This window comes from Adiantum capillus-veneris, chromosome 16, assembly GCF_014529385.1.
Source record: "Adiantum capillus-veneris isolate H3 chromosome 16, ASM1452938v2, whole genome shotgun sequence".
NCBI lineage: Eukaryota > Viridiplantae > Streptophyta > Polypodiopsida > Polypodiales > Pteridaceae > Adiantum > Adiantum capillus-veneris.
In genome coordinates, this window is record NC_140946.1 from 7,951,482 (window position 1) to 7,967,355 (window position 15,874).

General features: G+C 40.6%; 1 protein-coding gene and 1 non-coding gene across 2 annotated transcripts; one reads left to right on the forward strand and one right to left on the reverse strand.

Moving 5' to 3' along the window:
* Window positions 1-105: 105 nt before the first annotated feature.
* Window positions 106-177, forward strand: TRNAP-CGG (transfer RNA proline (anticodon CGG)). The gene has a single exon. It is a non-coding gene; the product is annotated as a tRNA-Pro (tRNA).
* An 11,916-nt stretch (window positions 178-12,093) lies between these two features.
* On the reverse strand, window positions 12,094-12,718 carry LOC147438518 (uncharacterized). The gene is made up of 3 exons (XM_086484123.1): window positions 12,530-12,718; window positions 12,395-12,456; window positions 12,094-12,334 (listed from the first exon to the last, which is right to left on the reverse strand). The coding sequence occupies exons 1-3, from the start codon at window positions 12,716-12,718 to the stop codon at window positions 12,094-12,096; spliced, it is 492 nt and encodes a 163-aa protein (XP_086340249.1).
* Window positions 12,719-15,874: the final 3,156 nt, after the last annotated feature.

The following is a 15,874-nucleotide window of genomic DNA, read 5'->3' on the forward strand; positions in this document are numbered from 1 at the left end:
CTTGACCGTCTGAATACGCATAATCCCACGCACGGCGGCACGGCTGACGTGAATGAAGAGTTTTATTTTTAAATATAGTAGTCGTTGTTTCTCTGCGTTCATGTTGGGCACTTGGTCTAGTGGTATGATTCTCGCTTCGGGTGCGAGAGGTCGCGAGTTCGATTCTCGCAGTGCCCCGAAATCAAGATTTTATTTATACGCTATCCAACGTCAAGCTATGCCATTTTGTAGAATTCAGCGTTCGAGTAAACGTGAAACCTCTCATACAAAACTTCTTTTGAAAAACCTCCTTTAATCAATAGAATTCGATGTTTGTAGGTCTCCCCAATCTCGGGAAATAGAAATTCCTTCAAATAGCTTTAAAAAGGGTCAATGGTCTCAATTCCCTAGGAGGGCATTGCAGCCATTGAAATGACTATTTTGTATATGCTTGATGTCCCTATGCAAAGGATATGCCAAGGTTTGCTCGTATTATTTTGAGTTAACTCAAATCAAGCTCAAATGAGCATTTTTTTAAATATTAAAAGGTGAAATGGGAAAGGATTGGAAAGGGAAGTTTTTAAAAAAAATGCAAAACTTAAATTGTGAGTGGTGGTTGTATTAAAATGTCACAAATAATTTACAAAGCAGCCTCAAGCTCATCAAGACTTAGACATACCCATTAAGCCATTAAACAACACACCTCAACCGGATGGTGTGAGTTGCAACCTCTAATCCAATCATTTGAGTTATACCCTTTACTTACCACACATATTATCTCCTTACTCTCTTGTACAATCTCTGAGAAGCTAGCCACCACAAAGAGGTCACTATGGAATACGTGGCAATTCCTCACCTTCCAAATATTGTTGAAGAAACAGTCTCTGACACTTGAGTACAGATAAGCATTGCAGAATTTCAAAACTGCTTGCCATTGAGGCACAAATCCTTCTTGGAAAACCCTATCTTTCGCGTTCTATGTACCCATTTGCACACTTTTCCATCTATTGGACCCAAATCCGCGTGCTTGTATCTTGATACCTGTCGGCAAGGCCCCCCAAAGAACCTTCCACAAAAATACCTTCATAAAAGTAGGCCACTGTGAAATCCAGATGTTCTTCATGACCTCCACCCATCTAGTCTCCATCCATTGCTTCTTCCACTGCTTGTTCAATGGGACGAATCAATCCGCCTCGTGTATTAACACTTGCTAAATGCCCTTGGTATGAGGTTTAAAGAAATGACTACTAAGAGGCCACTTCCAAGCTTTCCACTCAAAAGTAGATTCGCAAATTGGCATCACTGTACTGACCATGCCTTCTACTACTCTGTTAACAAGAAGCTTCTCAAGTTCCTCCATAAGAACCTTTTGACAAGTTTCAAAAACTCCTTCCAATTGCACTTGGCTATTTTGAGGAGTGGGCTGGTTGGCAATATAGGGAAACATAAATGAGTTGATCACTTTGACTCGACTCTAGAAGGGAAGGAACATAAACTCCCACCTTCTCTTTTTTTTTTTGGATCTTCTTGAGGACCCGCTGGAACCTTTGCTTGTGTGTAACGTCTATCCCCAAGGGGACACCCAGATGCCGAAATATCCTTCCTTTAGACACAATCTCCCCTGACCAGACCGATGGATCAAATGTATCGGTTTTCGTCAGAGATATCAATCTAGACTTTTCAATACTACACTTCGATCCTGAAGCCAAAGAAGGGCCTTCCTTAGTACCTGAGGGTAGGCTTTAAAAAAGAGGGGGAAGTCGTCCGAAAACATCTTGACCATAAGCTGGTTGTTGTATGCCGGACAAAGTTAAACCTTGAATTTTTTCCTCGCTCAACAGCAACTTCGAGCATCGTAATTAGAGGATGCGACCCAACAGAAAATAAAAAAGGGGCCAGGGTGCACCCTTGCTTGATAGACCTTTTGGCTTCAAAGGAGCCCACAATTCTATCATTGAATAAGAGCTTAGAATGGCTGCATGTACCCAGAGTGTGTATGAGTCGATAGAGGCGAGGCCCAAAGCCTAGTGCTTTCATGACATCTTCAATAAAGGACCACATAATCCTATCATAGGCCTTGTCCAGGTCAAGCTGAAGTAAAAGACACTCCTGCTTCGTGAAGGTTGCGTACTCAATGCCCAGTCAATATATTGTCATATATTGATCTTCCTTTGATAAATCCGTGATGATGAGGACAGATGACTCTGTCAAGGAGGGGGACAATTCTAAGAGCGACAGCCTTGGAAATGATTTCGTAAGCCACCGACATCATAGTTATGGGATGCTAGTGCTTAAGATGCGAGCAACACACCTGTTTCGGGGTAGGCTTGATAAGGCCTCTCTTCACACTAGGATCCAACGACCCACTGACAAAAGCTTGGTTGGCCATACACGTGACGGGGGCCTTGAGATTCTCCCAAAAGAATTTTGTGGTCAGGCCGTCCCACCTAGGGGACTTCTCCTTGCCACGAGCTTGCAATGCAAGCGAGCATTCCTCTTCGAAAAGGGCCATCTCAAGCTGATTAGGTTCAGGTGGGGGAATTTTCCTATTGACACTCCTGAGTAAGGTCGCTTTGGCTTCTTCCACTTCTTGAGAGCGGTTCTCTGATTGGCCAATAAGTTGGCTTAGATGGTCAAGCATCATCCTAGCTATTTCGTCTTAGTCATGTGTAACATTCCCACTGACATCTGCGAGCGAGTGCATGGAAGCGGAAGGTTAAACATGAATGAAAACTAGGTGGTCAAGCCTTTCCATTGATTGAGTATAAAAGAAAACATGGATCTCTCTCTCTCTCTCTCTCTCTCTCTCTCTCTCTCTCTCTCTCTCTCTCTCTCTCTCTCTCTCTCTTCGGATGGGTTGTACAAGGCGTAGTAGATGAGAACAAGTCGTTGGGAGAGGGGATGGGTGCCTGGCCACCAATGGTTAGTAGGGGGTCAATGGGCAGGGCAATAACTTAGGTGTGCCAGTTCAAGGTGTCATAGGTGGGGCTAGTCTATACACGCGAGGTGCCAAACGACGAAGATAGGAGATTGAGATGGAGGTGGTGGCTATGGTGCCACTAGACAAGGTGTACGAGGTAGAGTGAATTGAGGGATATTGTAGGGTGAAAGGTTGCGCAGCGTCGGATAGCAGAGGGCTAGCATGCAGAAGAGGGGCGGACGCAACTGTTAGCGAGCATTGGAGGAGCAAGCATCAACCGAGAATTGCAAGGAAAGCTTTACTCTAACAAAGTAGGTAGTTGTGCCAAAAATAATTTTGACATGCTGCATTAGCAAAGAATTTATGGAGATGCTGGTATGTCTTTGAGGAGGAAAAAGGGAAGGATGGCATGTGGATGAAAGAGAGACAAATGCCGTCTATGAGAGCCAATGTAGAGAGGAGGGAGAGAATTTTCTCCTCGCGTTTAATGGTAGGCAGTTGTTTGCGTCATGTGGGGATTACAAAGAAGGAGGGCCGAGGCCAACTGAGGGAGGGGTCACGCAATGTTCGGGAAAAATGTGTCTCAGCTTAATATCGTGCCGTTTTCAATTTCCAAAATGCCAATTGAGGGCGAGGGGAAAAGGATAAATTTTGCCCCAAAAGAGAGAAAAATAGTGTAAAAACTTGAAAAAGTAGCTTAATTTTCTAAAATTTCCTCTTTGCAAATTCAAGGAAAGGAATTTTTTTATATTTGGAAAAATGATTTTTCTTGAACACTTGTCGGTTTGCACGCAGAGCAAGGCATCGTAGTACAAAGAAAGTATAAAAGGAATCTTTGTTGAAATCTTAAATGAGCAAAGCGATTTTGAGCGAATATATATATAAATATGTGCCTCCAATTCAGAGGCAATTGTTTAAGCTTGGAATCTTGAGATATCCTCCTATGGAACTCGAAAACGAAAGGGAGTGAAAAGTTGAGGTGGGAAAAAAAATGTGGAAGTTATGATTTAATTTGAAAGAGTATCCTTCTTTCAAATTGTTAGTATAAAATTGTTTTTTTCTTTAAAGAAAACCAACAATAGTGAGTATAAATTTGTTGTTTTTATAAAGAAAACCAACAAGTTACAATGAAAAACCATGCTCCCATCGAGCCATGTCATCTTCCACCAACCACATCCCACAAAACCAAATACAGAGAGATTGATGAAGGGTGAAACCGAGTTTTAGCTGTTATGGGAGCCACCTAGAACAAAAGGAAATATAAAGTTGAGATTGTCTTGGGGTAACCACCAAAGAGAAAGCCCTGCCACATCAATCTCCTTACCCACCAAGCCCATGTGAGGAAAACATACAACCAAGAGGCATACTAGCGACTGAACATAACCTGGCTTCAACCAAGATCCAACAAACCAAAAATACAGAGGCATGCTACAACACCAAGAGAGCACCTTTTTTTTCTTTCCTTCTTTTTAAACAGACTAATGTTGGTCGTAGATCTTGGAACATTTACAATATGGCTAATGACATCTAGCTTCTGGTTCTGAATGTCTTTGACATTAACATCAGGCTTAGGGGTTTCAATGGTCGCCATAGCCTCAACAGAGGGTTCGACGTTCAAAACTGACTTCTCTTGCATCTCTTCCATTGGGCAGATAGTCTTTTTAACCTTCTCCTCACAAGTCATATCCTAGTCGTTGGCCTCTTCTTTCGGCTTGCTGACATCCGCGGGAGACTTGGCCTCCGGAGTGACATGCCTCCAAGTTGACCTAATCACCAGATTGCAGATAGCTTCCGGCTCGGGGGAGTTCCTAGCATAGTGACCAATTCTGCGACATTTGTAGCAAGCATTGGGAAAAGAATCAAACACCACCTCTTGCTGAAAGGCACTAAATCTTCCTATATTCAAATCTAGATATTTGGGATAGGCCTACTCATATTCCACAGAACGCATACCTTTACATCCAAGCCCGGCCTAACCCCCTGCAGCTTTGGAATGAACAAAATCCGGCCATCATTGAAGCAATAGAGTCCACATGGTCACAAAGCCAAAGAGGGAGACCCTTGAGCGTAACCCACATCGGGAAATTTTCCATAAACTCTTCGTTCGGATAGAATTTGGGTGTCCATGGAATCATATAAGCAATGTGGGAAGCCCTCTAGATGGCTTCTTTGATAACCAAGTCTTGAAGAGTTTGCTATGAGGCACACTTTGTTGCATAGAAGCCTTTGTCCATCGCACTGAACTGGAAGATCGCATTTTGGTTATTCTTTGCTACAGTCACCCACTCCCATAAGCCTTGGGACATCATTCAATGGCCCATATCCATCAAGTGACCACAACAAGCCTCTAAGCTTTGAATCGTTGCTTTTGGATTGAGCTCAGCATGCATCACGTACCCATCCTTAACCTTCTTTCGACTGACCTTGATTGCCTCGTGCAAGATTTTCTCAGCCAGGATACGCACACCAAAGGAAATTGATTTCAAAACATTTTCAAGACCGAAGGTGTTTGCATATGATTCATTAGCTCTTTTCTTGCCCTCTGCTGCGAGCACAAAATTAGTATTCATGTTTAGTGGCAAGCTCCTATCAAAAGTATCAAGTCCCTCCCTTGTACCACTGTCTTGTGCTTCGATCATAACACCACCCGGGTTCATGCCAGTGACCCCCCCCCCCCCCCCCCCCCCCCCCCCCCCACACACACACACACACACACACACACACACACACACACACATGCACACCCTAAAGAAGGGCAATCAGAAAGAAGCACGCTTATTTACTATCAAAATGGCATTAAAAGCACAATTTTTATGTCTTGAAGGGTCCCCCAATATGCGATGCAAGTAATAACATTAAAAAAAACTCTCTGATTAAAACCTACAACTCTAGGATCAAAAGTGCGTTGCATGCTCCCTTGCTCACCGAAGCCAAGCCAAAAAAAAATGAAAGAGTATCCTAATGATTATCGAGTGAGAAGGAGATACTTTTAATGAAAAAAGGTAGAATGATATCAAACTAAAATGAAAGGTGGCACAGATTGTGGAAATGTGTAGGGTTACCAACGAGACTAATTGACACCCTTTTCTTGGTGGGGATCAAGGGTTGGCATGCAAGCTCCATCCAAGGCCATCCGATTGACAAGAAGAATCTATACTATATATGAAGCAACTTAAATTTTTCAAGGAAGGAGAGACCCTCCATGTGTCACTCATTGCTTCAATTGAAAGAAAACCTTATAAAATCTCTCATTTCTTTGAAGCTTGAAATCTCTGAGCCTTTTCAACCTTTCAATTTTTAACATTCTTTTTCAACCTTTCAACTTTAAACATTTCAAGTAATAACAAGTGACAAAATCACAAGGCCTGCCTATATATGAAACAAATAAAAAACATGAAAATGAAATAGAAAACTGTAAGGATGGTAATCATATTGATCCATAGAGAAAGTGATTTGCAGATTACATGAAAAAATGTTGACCGCGATGAAGGATTAAAGCGTATCAAAGTGGTATTTTGATAGGATAAAGGAAAGCATAATGTATGGAATGATGGCTTCTTTTTGTGGAGAGGATGCGGGAAGGGAGAGATGAAGGGATGGAAGGGAGGGAGGAAGGGAGTGATTAGAACGATTTAGGAATCATAAGATGAGTGGATGAATGATCCGACCAAAAGCAAAACCGTGTGCCTGCTATGAATGATGCAGGGGGATTTTTAATCCAAATGTGATCGAGTTTTGAGTTGTACACAGTCGTTACATCATGAATTTGTTGTGTGTAACCATATGATTGGAGCTCTCTTTCCAAGTAATGATATTGTTTGTTTGTGGGGTCATTGTCTACATTAAAGTCCCCCATAATAACACTCATTCGTTCAGGATGTGATTGTTGTAGCAAGGTACAGAGTTGTGACACTAACGAGGCTGATGAGATTTTTGGAGATTTGTAGATGCATATGATTTCCCATTCAAGGTGTTCATGGATGCCTAAGACAACTTGAATGATCTCTATTCCTGGCGCAAGCACTGTGTTCGCAGATTGCAACTTCATGCAAGTCTTGTAGTAGATTGAAACACCTATTTTGTTGTGGCGATGGACATGATTAAACTCTGGTGCAAGATCATTGGAAGGATTTTTTTGTTTTGTTTCTTGAAGGCACAAAATGTCGGAACTTGCAAAATTCAAATCCTGTTTGATATGGCAAAGGTATTTTTTACTAGAAACGATGTTCAATGATTGAATGATATGATGTGTGTGTTTGTATGCGAATGGAAATTTTGTGAAGTATTCCCATTTGGCTTCATTGCTAAGGCGATTAAGCTCATCAAGGACATTCTTGTCGACTTTGATTTGAGATGGTTGGATTGGATTGAGAATGTGGAGGTTTGATGGATCTTTGATGCGAGAAAGAGCTGTGTAGACTAATCCATGTGAGTTTATTGATGTTGGATCAATGGCCACTATGCTCATTGTCAAGCCTTGTGATCTATGGATAGTGCGTGCGTTGGCTGCCTGGATTGGAAATTGGGTTCGAGACACAATGTTCAATGCATTTTTCCCAACCTAAAATTCTTTTGTTGTTTGAAAAATTGGTGTCCATTGGGGGTCAATGGAAAGCGTGTTCAGGTGTTGGTGCACATGTCGTTGTTTGAAGCCTGTTGAGCAATCAAAAAACTCTATCCATGCAATAGGGGATGGAGGTTTGCTTTGCACAAGTTTGAGAATTCCATCTGTGCCATTCACAAGACCATCCGAGATATCGATATTCCCACCACAAATCTCAACAATCATTCCTGCTTTAAGCTCCAAGGTCGAGGCTAAGCCTGCAGTGTTTTGTGGGGTGCTTGGCACGACAAGGTTTTTTGAGCAAGTTTTATGAATGTTGTCCTTTGCATGGATAATGTATGCGTGAGTATGCAATTTCTCAAAACAAGGTGGTTATGTGAGTCCTTCAAGTTATTGGTGAAGTACAAATGGGGTGTTGTTAATTCGTCAAAGACCTTATTGCAATGGTTGGTATTCAGGAGTAACAAATCCTCCTTTGTGTGTTTCTCTTTGCGCACTCTGTTGAGTACATCAATGAAGTCATTGTATGATTGACGCATTGTTTTTGTCAGTTCATAGCATTTTATATGGGCGTGCCAGAACGAAGGCGAGAGTAGTTGCAGAGAATCTTGTGGTTCGTTAAATATCCAGCGGTCTCGAACTGGGCTTGCTTGGCATAAGTCACCACAAAAAATGACATCTAGCCCGCCGAACGGCTCTTCGTGATTGTGTTAAATTGAGCGTAGTCTTGTGTCTATGATCCGCAAGAGTCTATTTCCAATCAAAGATGCTTCGTCAAACACAGCCAGTTTGAGGTTTTTATAGAGCTGCGAGAGTTCGGCAAGACTTTCGGAAGAAAGAGAAGTGCTTGGTTGGAAGACAAGGGGCAAGCGCAATGCTGAGTGGATTGTTGTGCCTCCAAAGTTGAAAGCTGCTTTTCCTGTATATGCTATTAGCAATGTTGAGGGGAGTTCAACATCTAATTCAAGAGAGTTATTGTAGTGGCAGATCAAGCCTTGAATGATTGCTTGCAAAGTGAAAGTTTTTCTTGTTCCTGCACCTCTTGTCAAAAAGAGATGGATTGGGTTGAGTTGGTTGCAAGCGTTTCCTAGTCATGATGTCATAAAAAAGGGAGCGTTGCTCAATGTTCAACTTGGAGATAAGTGAGTGGTATTCTTCATTGCACAATGCTAGTTTTCAAAATGTTGGGAAGGATCTTGTGGTTGGCTTCCTTGTTTGAATATCAAGGGCCAACTCATATTTGTAAGGCTCATTATGCTCAGATCTTGAGGATGAGGGCAATGAAAGTGTTTTAGTGCTTGTTGCTTCAAGTTCCAACTTACTATACTTTTGACGATTCCCATCTATAATTGTAAAGTTTATGGCATATTTGTCTTTCCAACATTCAACACTTGTCTCAAAGTTTTTTTCATCGCCAATAAATGGGAGGAACAACAAACAAAGTTCATGGTAATGCTGCTCTTTGTCCTTCTCTACATTGAAGTTAGCGTACCGAATGATTCGAGGTTTCTTGGATTCATGAGTGGAGCCACGTACGTATTGGTAGTTGCTTGCGTAATCAGCCAAGCATATGTGTGCTAGCTTATCTGAGCGCTGAGTGTATTTGGTCACAAGGTCGTAAAAAAAAAATACTTGTATCATCAAGATTCAAAGTGTTCAAAGTGGCTCTTCGTTTTAAGAGCAATGTGCGTTGGCTTTCAAAGTGTGCATTGATAAACACAAATTGTCTACTTGCACTATGTAAGGGCAATGAAAGAGAAATATATGTTGCTTGTTGTGATGTCATCCCTTGTGTGTTGATCAAAGCGTTGCCAATTTTTTTCAATCGATCTAACGTTGGCACATTTGTTTTCTTGCAATCTTGTAGTATGTTCTTGATGGTTTTGCTTGCAGTTGAGTCATTCTTAGTCATATATGATGTGCAATATGCAGCAGTGCCATGGCCATTGAAAATAAATTGAATGTCAATGTTTGCATCCCATAGAAGACACAACTCTTTGTTGAAGTTGTTTGTGTAAATGTCCTTTGGATCTCTTTTCAAGAGCAGTGTTGGCTCTGTGATGCTTATACAAAGGGATTGGTTGTATACTTCTTCCGTCATACCCAAAGAGGTCAACCATTCATCATATGACATAGTTGAATCATGTCCAAGAGCAAGAAATTGTTCTTCAATGCATTTTTTGTTGGCCAAGAGTACTTCTTTCTCTGTTTGGGATAATGTGGGTGGATATAGCACCAATGTTTCTCGAGAGGGAGGACGTGGGAAACCAAAGCGACACATGCTTTTGCGTTTTTTGCATGTTTTGCGATGAAAGTGAGTTTGTACGCCTCTAAGAGACTCATGTAATACATTCATGTTTGTAGTGATATGTGTGTCAACAAAACGTATTGTATCATTATCTGGGGCACTACCAAAGAGAGGTGCATTTTTTACCCAAATAAATCCATGATCATGTTGGTTGCCTCTATTTTGAAATTCAGTCACAAAAAAGTAATCCACTAATTCACCAAGGATGGTGTTATTGCGCTTCAACTCCTGTTTCATGGCAGAAATCTATGCACATAGTATCGAGCTGTTGTGACAGGATCGCAACAGACAAGTGCACGCATGAATGAAGCTTTGTTTGGGTAGTCTGCCTCTTTGATATAAGATTCAATTTGCACAAACAATCTTTCAAAGGGTTCCATCTTTGCTCCGCACATGAAAATGTAACAAAGAAAGTTGAATGGCCTAATTGACGGATCATTGCAAACACATTTCGCTTGAGCTTCACTTTGTAGTTGATTGATGTGCGCAGTGATTGAAAATCATGGTAACCAAGCTCAGACGATAGAAGCTGTTCAATGTTAGTGCTCGCCTGAACATCTTTTGCCTGCAATTGTCTACCCTGCAATTTTCCCTTGCGTAAGCGTACCCAAATAGACCCAACAACTTTTGCAATAATAATTTTCATTGTTTTGAAGAAAAGATTTTCAATGTTGCTCGCAAATCGTCTATCCACATTCTTAAGCTCCCATTGTGCTACTTTTTGATATTTTTTCTTTGCCAACACATGATACTTTCTTCTTTGACCAAAAAACAATGTTGGAAATGACAACTCCTCACAAGATTCATCATAAAAAATGCTTAATGGACTAAATCCCTCACAAGGGGCTATACTTGCAACTTGAGAATTATGGTCCACAACTTGTTGTGCAGAGTAGATACCATGCACCAAAGTATCCGCAGGATTACTCTCATCGTCAATATCTTCTTGGTGTGGACTATTAGCAAGATCAGCATGGAGTGTGAAAGAAGATGACCAAGACATATCAATTGTAACACCATGATCAATGTACAACGGAGTGGCCAAAAGGTCGGCCAAAGCTTGGAGAACACAGTTTGGGCGCACAATGCCACTCAAATAAGCATGATCATATTCAAGCTTACGTTTAATTTCTACAAGGATAGAAGCTTGATCATCAGAAAAATGTGGCAACACCCTTTGAACTCGTGATAGATCCGCCATTACATTCACAATGCTTCCATGCAAACTAAGTTGACCTTCGAAGTTTAGCTCTCGAATTTGTGCGAATGGTATGCGCAAGGATACAAGACGACTCTCTACTGAATTCAATTTTTCTACGGAGGGTATTTTGCTATTGAATTGAAACTCTCTTTTCAAGAAAAACAATGGTTCTTCTTGTTTCTTCAACGCAGCCTTGCATGAATAACACACTTGCAACTCTTTCTTTTGACCAATGACCATTTATTTTATTTTCTTGAGAAGCAAAAATTCCACTTTTGACATGCTACGCAAACTATGGCGAAACAAGAGAGAACCACACGAAGCACAAGCGAAAGCAGGGACATCTTCAATCGTCTTGACATACAGAAGAGTTCTACTAGATGAAACGGTAGACCTTCTTTGACAAATTCGCGATGACTTGGACATGTTATAAATTTTTGTCTTCACGTGTTTGACACTAAAAGAGTTTGGAAACAATTGCAAAAACATAAAGGCAATTTCTTGGACAGGGACATCATGAGTTTCGACAAGTGTTGTTAGACACAAGGTAGCTTCTTTACTACATACACAACGTTTACATTTGGGTGGATAATCTCCACACGGATACCATAAAAAACAGCCACGAAAATTCAACACCACAAAAGTTGGACAAGTGGATGAGGTTGCACATTCACGTGCACCGAAACAACGGACTTCATTTAAAACATCGCTTTGGTAAAAGTAGATTTTGCACATTGCAAAGAACATCTTGCAAAACAAAGTTACCAAGTGCACACTTAGCATCATTGACGAATGCCGACTACCTAAAAGTGACGTCAAAAATTCTTTTCGATTAAAAGAAAGTGATTGTACATCAACAATCCAAGGATCAACCCACACTTTCAAAATATCTTCGTTTTTTAGTTCTATTTGTTCTAGCATTTCATTCACAATTTTGGATTCAAGACATTGCAAAGAGAGGGACAAGTGAAAACCATGAAGCAAACTTAGCAAAACATCTTTGTTCTCTGGAAAATTACAAGTAAATATAGGATCAACATGTAGATTTTTGCCATCTGCGTACAAAATGATATCATATGCCATTGTTCCAACAAGGGAAACCTTGATATCAAGAACACAAACTACGCACCCTTAAATGCAGTAACCTGTCCCGCCTTGTCAATAGTGAACCAACCAGCCTTTTTGAAGTTCAAGAGTGAAGATTTTAACTCTACCAAGCTTTGATCAAAGAGATGCAAAAATGGACGAGAAAATCCAAGAATAGAATCAACTACAGCTCCTTGCAAGATAACAAAAACAACCTCTCCATCTTGGGGATATAATTTAGCGGGCAACACAGGCTGCTTGGTGATTGTAGAGAGTCTGCCACAAGAGTAGCAAAATGGGTTACTCGCTTGCCGACTCACATTGAGACCTTTGCACACACCGCACGAGTATTCGACATCCAAGCTATTCACACTCACAATCTCCAACGTACCAAACACCTGCAAATTCAACAATGACCATAAAAACAACATAAACTCATTTTTTACTAATATATGCACACACAGCAATTACCTTCTTCCCAAAGCCTAGGTTTGTGACATGTTTCAGCAAGTATTCTTGGAAGACACTAGCCAAAGAGAGAGGAAGTGGGAACAAGATAGTAGCGTCCACTACACTAAGGGTGTTTGAATGATGCTTGAAGACATTGATGTTACGAGCGACAAATGAGTAGTATCCAACTTCTTTTACTTCGTGCACCATAAACTGATAGTTGACCCGTTGAGTAAGGACAAAGAAAAGCTGCCATCAAAATGCAAACATGAGCAAAGATACATTTGTGTTGCAAAGAAGCTTTATCAACACTCACACTAGCTCGATCGCTTGTTGAAGGTCCATCTGCCACAATTAAACGAAAGCTAGGAGTGCCATCGCTTTTAACAGCATTCTCTATTTTGACAACAATAAAGGCAACTGTTGAAACAAATTCAGCAGCACTTGTGCTTTGAGAGAAGAACTCTTTGATTTTCTGCTCAGGATAAAGTTGAAGACAGCAGCCAAAAGCCTCGGCTTTGACAACCAAAGTCGTAGCATCAGCATACAAAGCCCACAAGCAAGTTCCATCGTCCTTGGCAACTGCCCTTTTCACACATGCACCCTCAAGGCGAACAAAATCATTGACTGCAAAGGCCTCAATAAACTCTGAAAGGTAGATCTCAGTCACAACAAATGTTACTGTATGACGAGATTCCCTGTCTAGAAGATCCGCACGAAGATATCTACCGTAGGTAGACTTTGGAATCTTGTAAGTGCCGTACTTACATAGGACTTTTCCTTCTAGAGCAAACCTAAAATTCGCAGTCTCAGATAATTCAGAAATTGCCAAAGTTCTCAGAGCAGGGGTTATGGTCAATTGTGAGTTGAAAGATTCAGCATTAAGCTCCTCTTTCCCTTCTGAAGTGTTCTTAATCAACGAAGATGAGAATGACGAATCTGCCAAGCATCTAGATGCTTTACCTATCAAAAAGCATTAGATAAGAACGGGAGTGAGACTTACCATAAACAAGCTGTAAATTTTACCTCTAACAGAGATCAAAGCCTTTTTTATAGCTAAAGATGAAGCCTTGTTCAGTTTTGCTTTAGGACTGAGCTTCTTGCCAAGCGGCGATTCGGATGACTGTTTTTTGTTTTGAGATAACGGTGACACGACAGCGGCTGTGTTGATCTGGCTACCAAGCTTTGTGTTACTCACAGTAGGCGATCCTAAGTTCGGTGGTACACTCAAGGGAAAATCGTCGAAGTTTACATCTAAATAAAATTGTTCATGTCAATGCTCTAAGTCATGCTCATCACAGCTCATAAAACAACAAAACGGATACAAATACTAACCATCCATAGGAATATCCATTAGGTAGGTGAAAGAAAGCTTGGTTCTAACTAGAGCTTTCAACAAACAAACGTAGAGCTTGAGACTTGCACAGCTAGTGTACATAAGAGTTCTTGTTATATAGGAGGAGGAGGAAGAGAATGTATAAAAGTTTATCTTACTATGATGACATAGTTAATGTCTTCACTCCTAACAAGGACATCTTTAGTAAAGAGTAAGAATGATGGGAAGTAGTAGGCAACTACCAAGAAAAGATGACCAAGATATAACTCCACTTCTCTTTTTCATCATTGATAAACACATTGCAAGGAAGGAAGAGACAACTATCACTTCACGTTTCTTTTTCATGATAAAAGTAGTTTTAAAAATTCTTTTTTATATAAGCTATAATTTTTTTTTAAAATTGAAAATTCAAATTTCAATTATGTTAATTTTTAAGGATACGAGAATTCTATAATGACTTCAATTGTACTTTTAAAAATTGTATGCAACTATTATGCAATTATTAAACTATTATATATAAATCAAAATAGTTCAAACAATAACTTTATTTTTTGTGAAAATCTAATTATTATCAAGGTATTTTTCTACACCACTAGTCTTAATAAAGATTATAATCGATACAAAATGGGTGAAATTAACATAATGTGCAATTTTTGCATTGTCGAAAGTCAAAAATAGGATATTTAACAACGATGCGGTCTATAACTGTCCGCAAGGCACAAAAGAGACACAATAGTCATTGATAGCCATTGTATTAATGACGATTCTCAAATCTTATGCATGAAAAAATTCTTACTACAAAGATAAAACAAGCTTTTTTAAAACCATAAGCTCAGAGAAAGTGAACAAATGGCATGAAGCCATACACAACATTTTTTCATCATCATAGCTTATGTTGTATACCAATTCCCATCCATAACTAAAGCTTGCTCAGTCTTGTCTAATTCTATCTGGAACATCTCAAGATGTCCATGAAATGAATGAGACATCATCGCAATTTTCCGTCGTGAAAAGACAAAAATACAAGCTTGATTTGTTTAACTACACGCACAAAGCTTGACGAATACCCTAAGCGCATAAGATAAACTTGATAACAATCTTCAATTTAAACCACCCCTATCCCACATAGACAAATATACACACAAAACCAACCATAACGTTGCTTATTCTCAGCTATGCAAAACACCAGCACAAAATCTACAATCTGCATAAAGTAGAGCTTAATTAAGTTTGACAATTATTGTCATAAACTATTGACCCATCCCAACTACAACAAGCATTTCCGACTTCAGCCCAACAAGCATTTCCGACTACAACCCAACCCATCCCGGGATACAACAAGCATTTTCGAGCAACCAACATTTCATTAACATTATGAAACTTCCACACCTAAAGTGTAATGTGCATCACATGACAAAGGTTTTAATTGATGCAACACATAAACTGTCACTAGAACATACTTAATTACTTCCAATAAGGAATTTTCCTCCCAAGTACCATCATTCAACCACACCAACATCTGCAAAAATACCACATGGAAGTGTTAAAAGTATTCATAATGCTCATAAAAGCATCCAAATTAACAGAACCAACATGGCGCCAAGCATTTAGAAAACTCACCAGGATGCACCGCCCTCCTCAGGACCATCCCGGCAACCTAGCAAACCTTAACGACATCGCTGCAACGGCTAATGCTAGACCCGTGTGAAGACGTCAACGCGAGGGAGGCGCCGCTGTGGAAAGACTCGCTGGCCTGCCTGACAATTGACAATTGAGACCAGAAGATAAGGATACGTGGGACGACAGCCACAGTGGGCGGAGCCCCCTCCTTGCCAAGCTTCACCAGACCCGACATAACGCTACGCCCAACAGCCTATCTGTCCACGGGAACAAAGGCACCCAGTCAAGAATAAATGCATTCCAGCAGCGCTTATGCAACCATAGATGCAGTTAAAGGCCGCAGGGGTAGCGGTGCAGGACTAGATAAACGACCGCAGCCGCTGCAGCGGCGATTCTGCATGAAGGTGCAA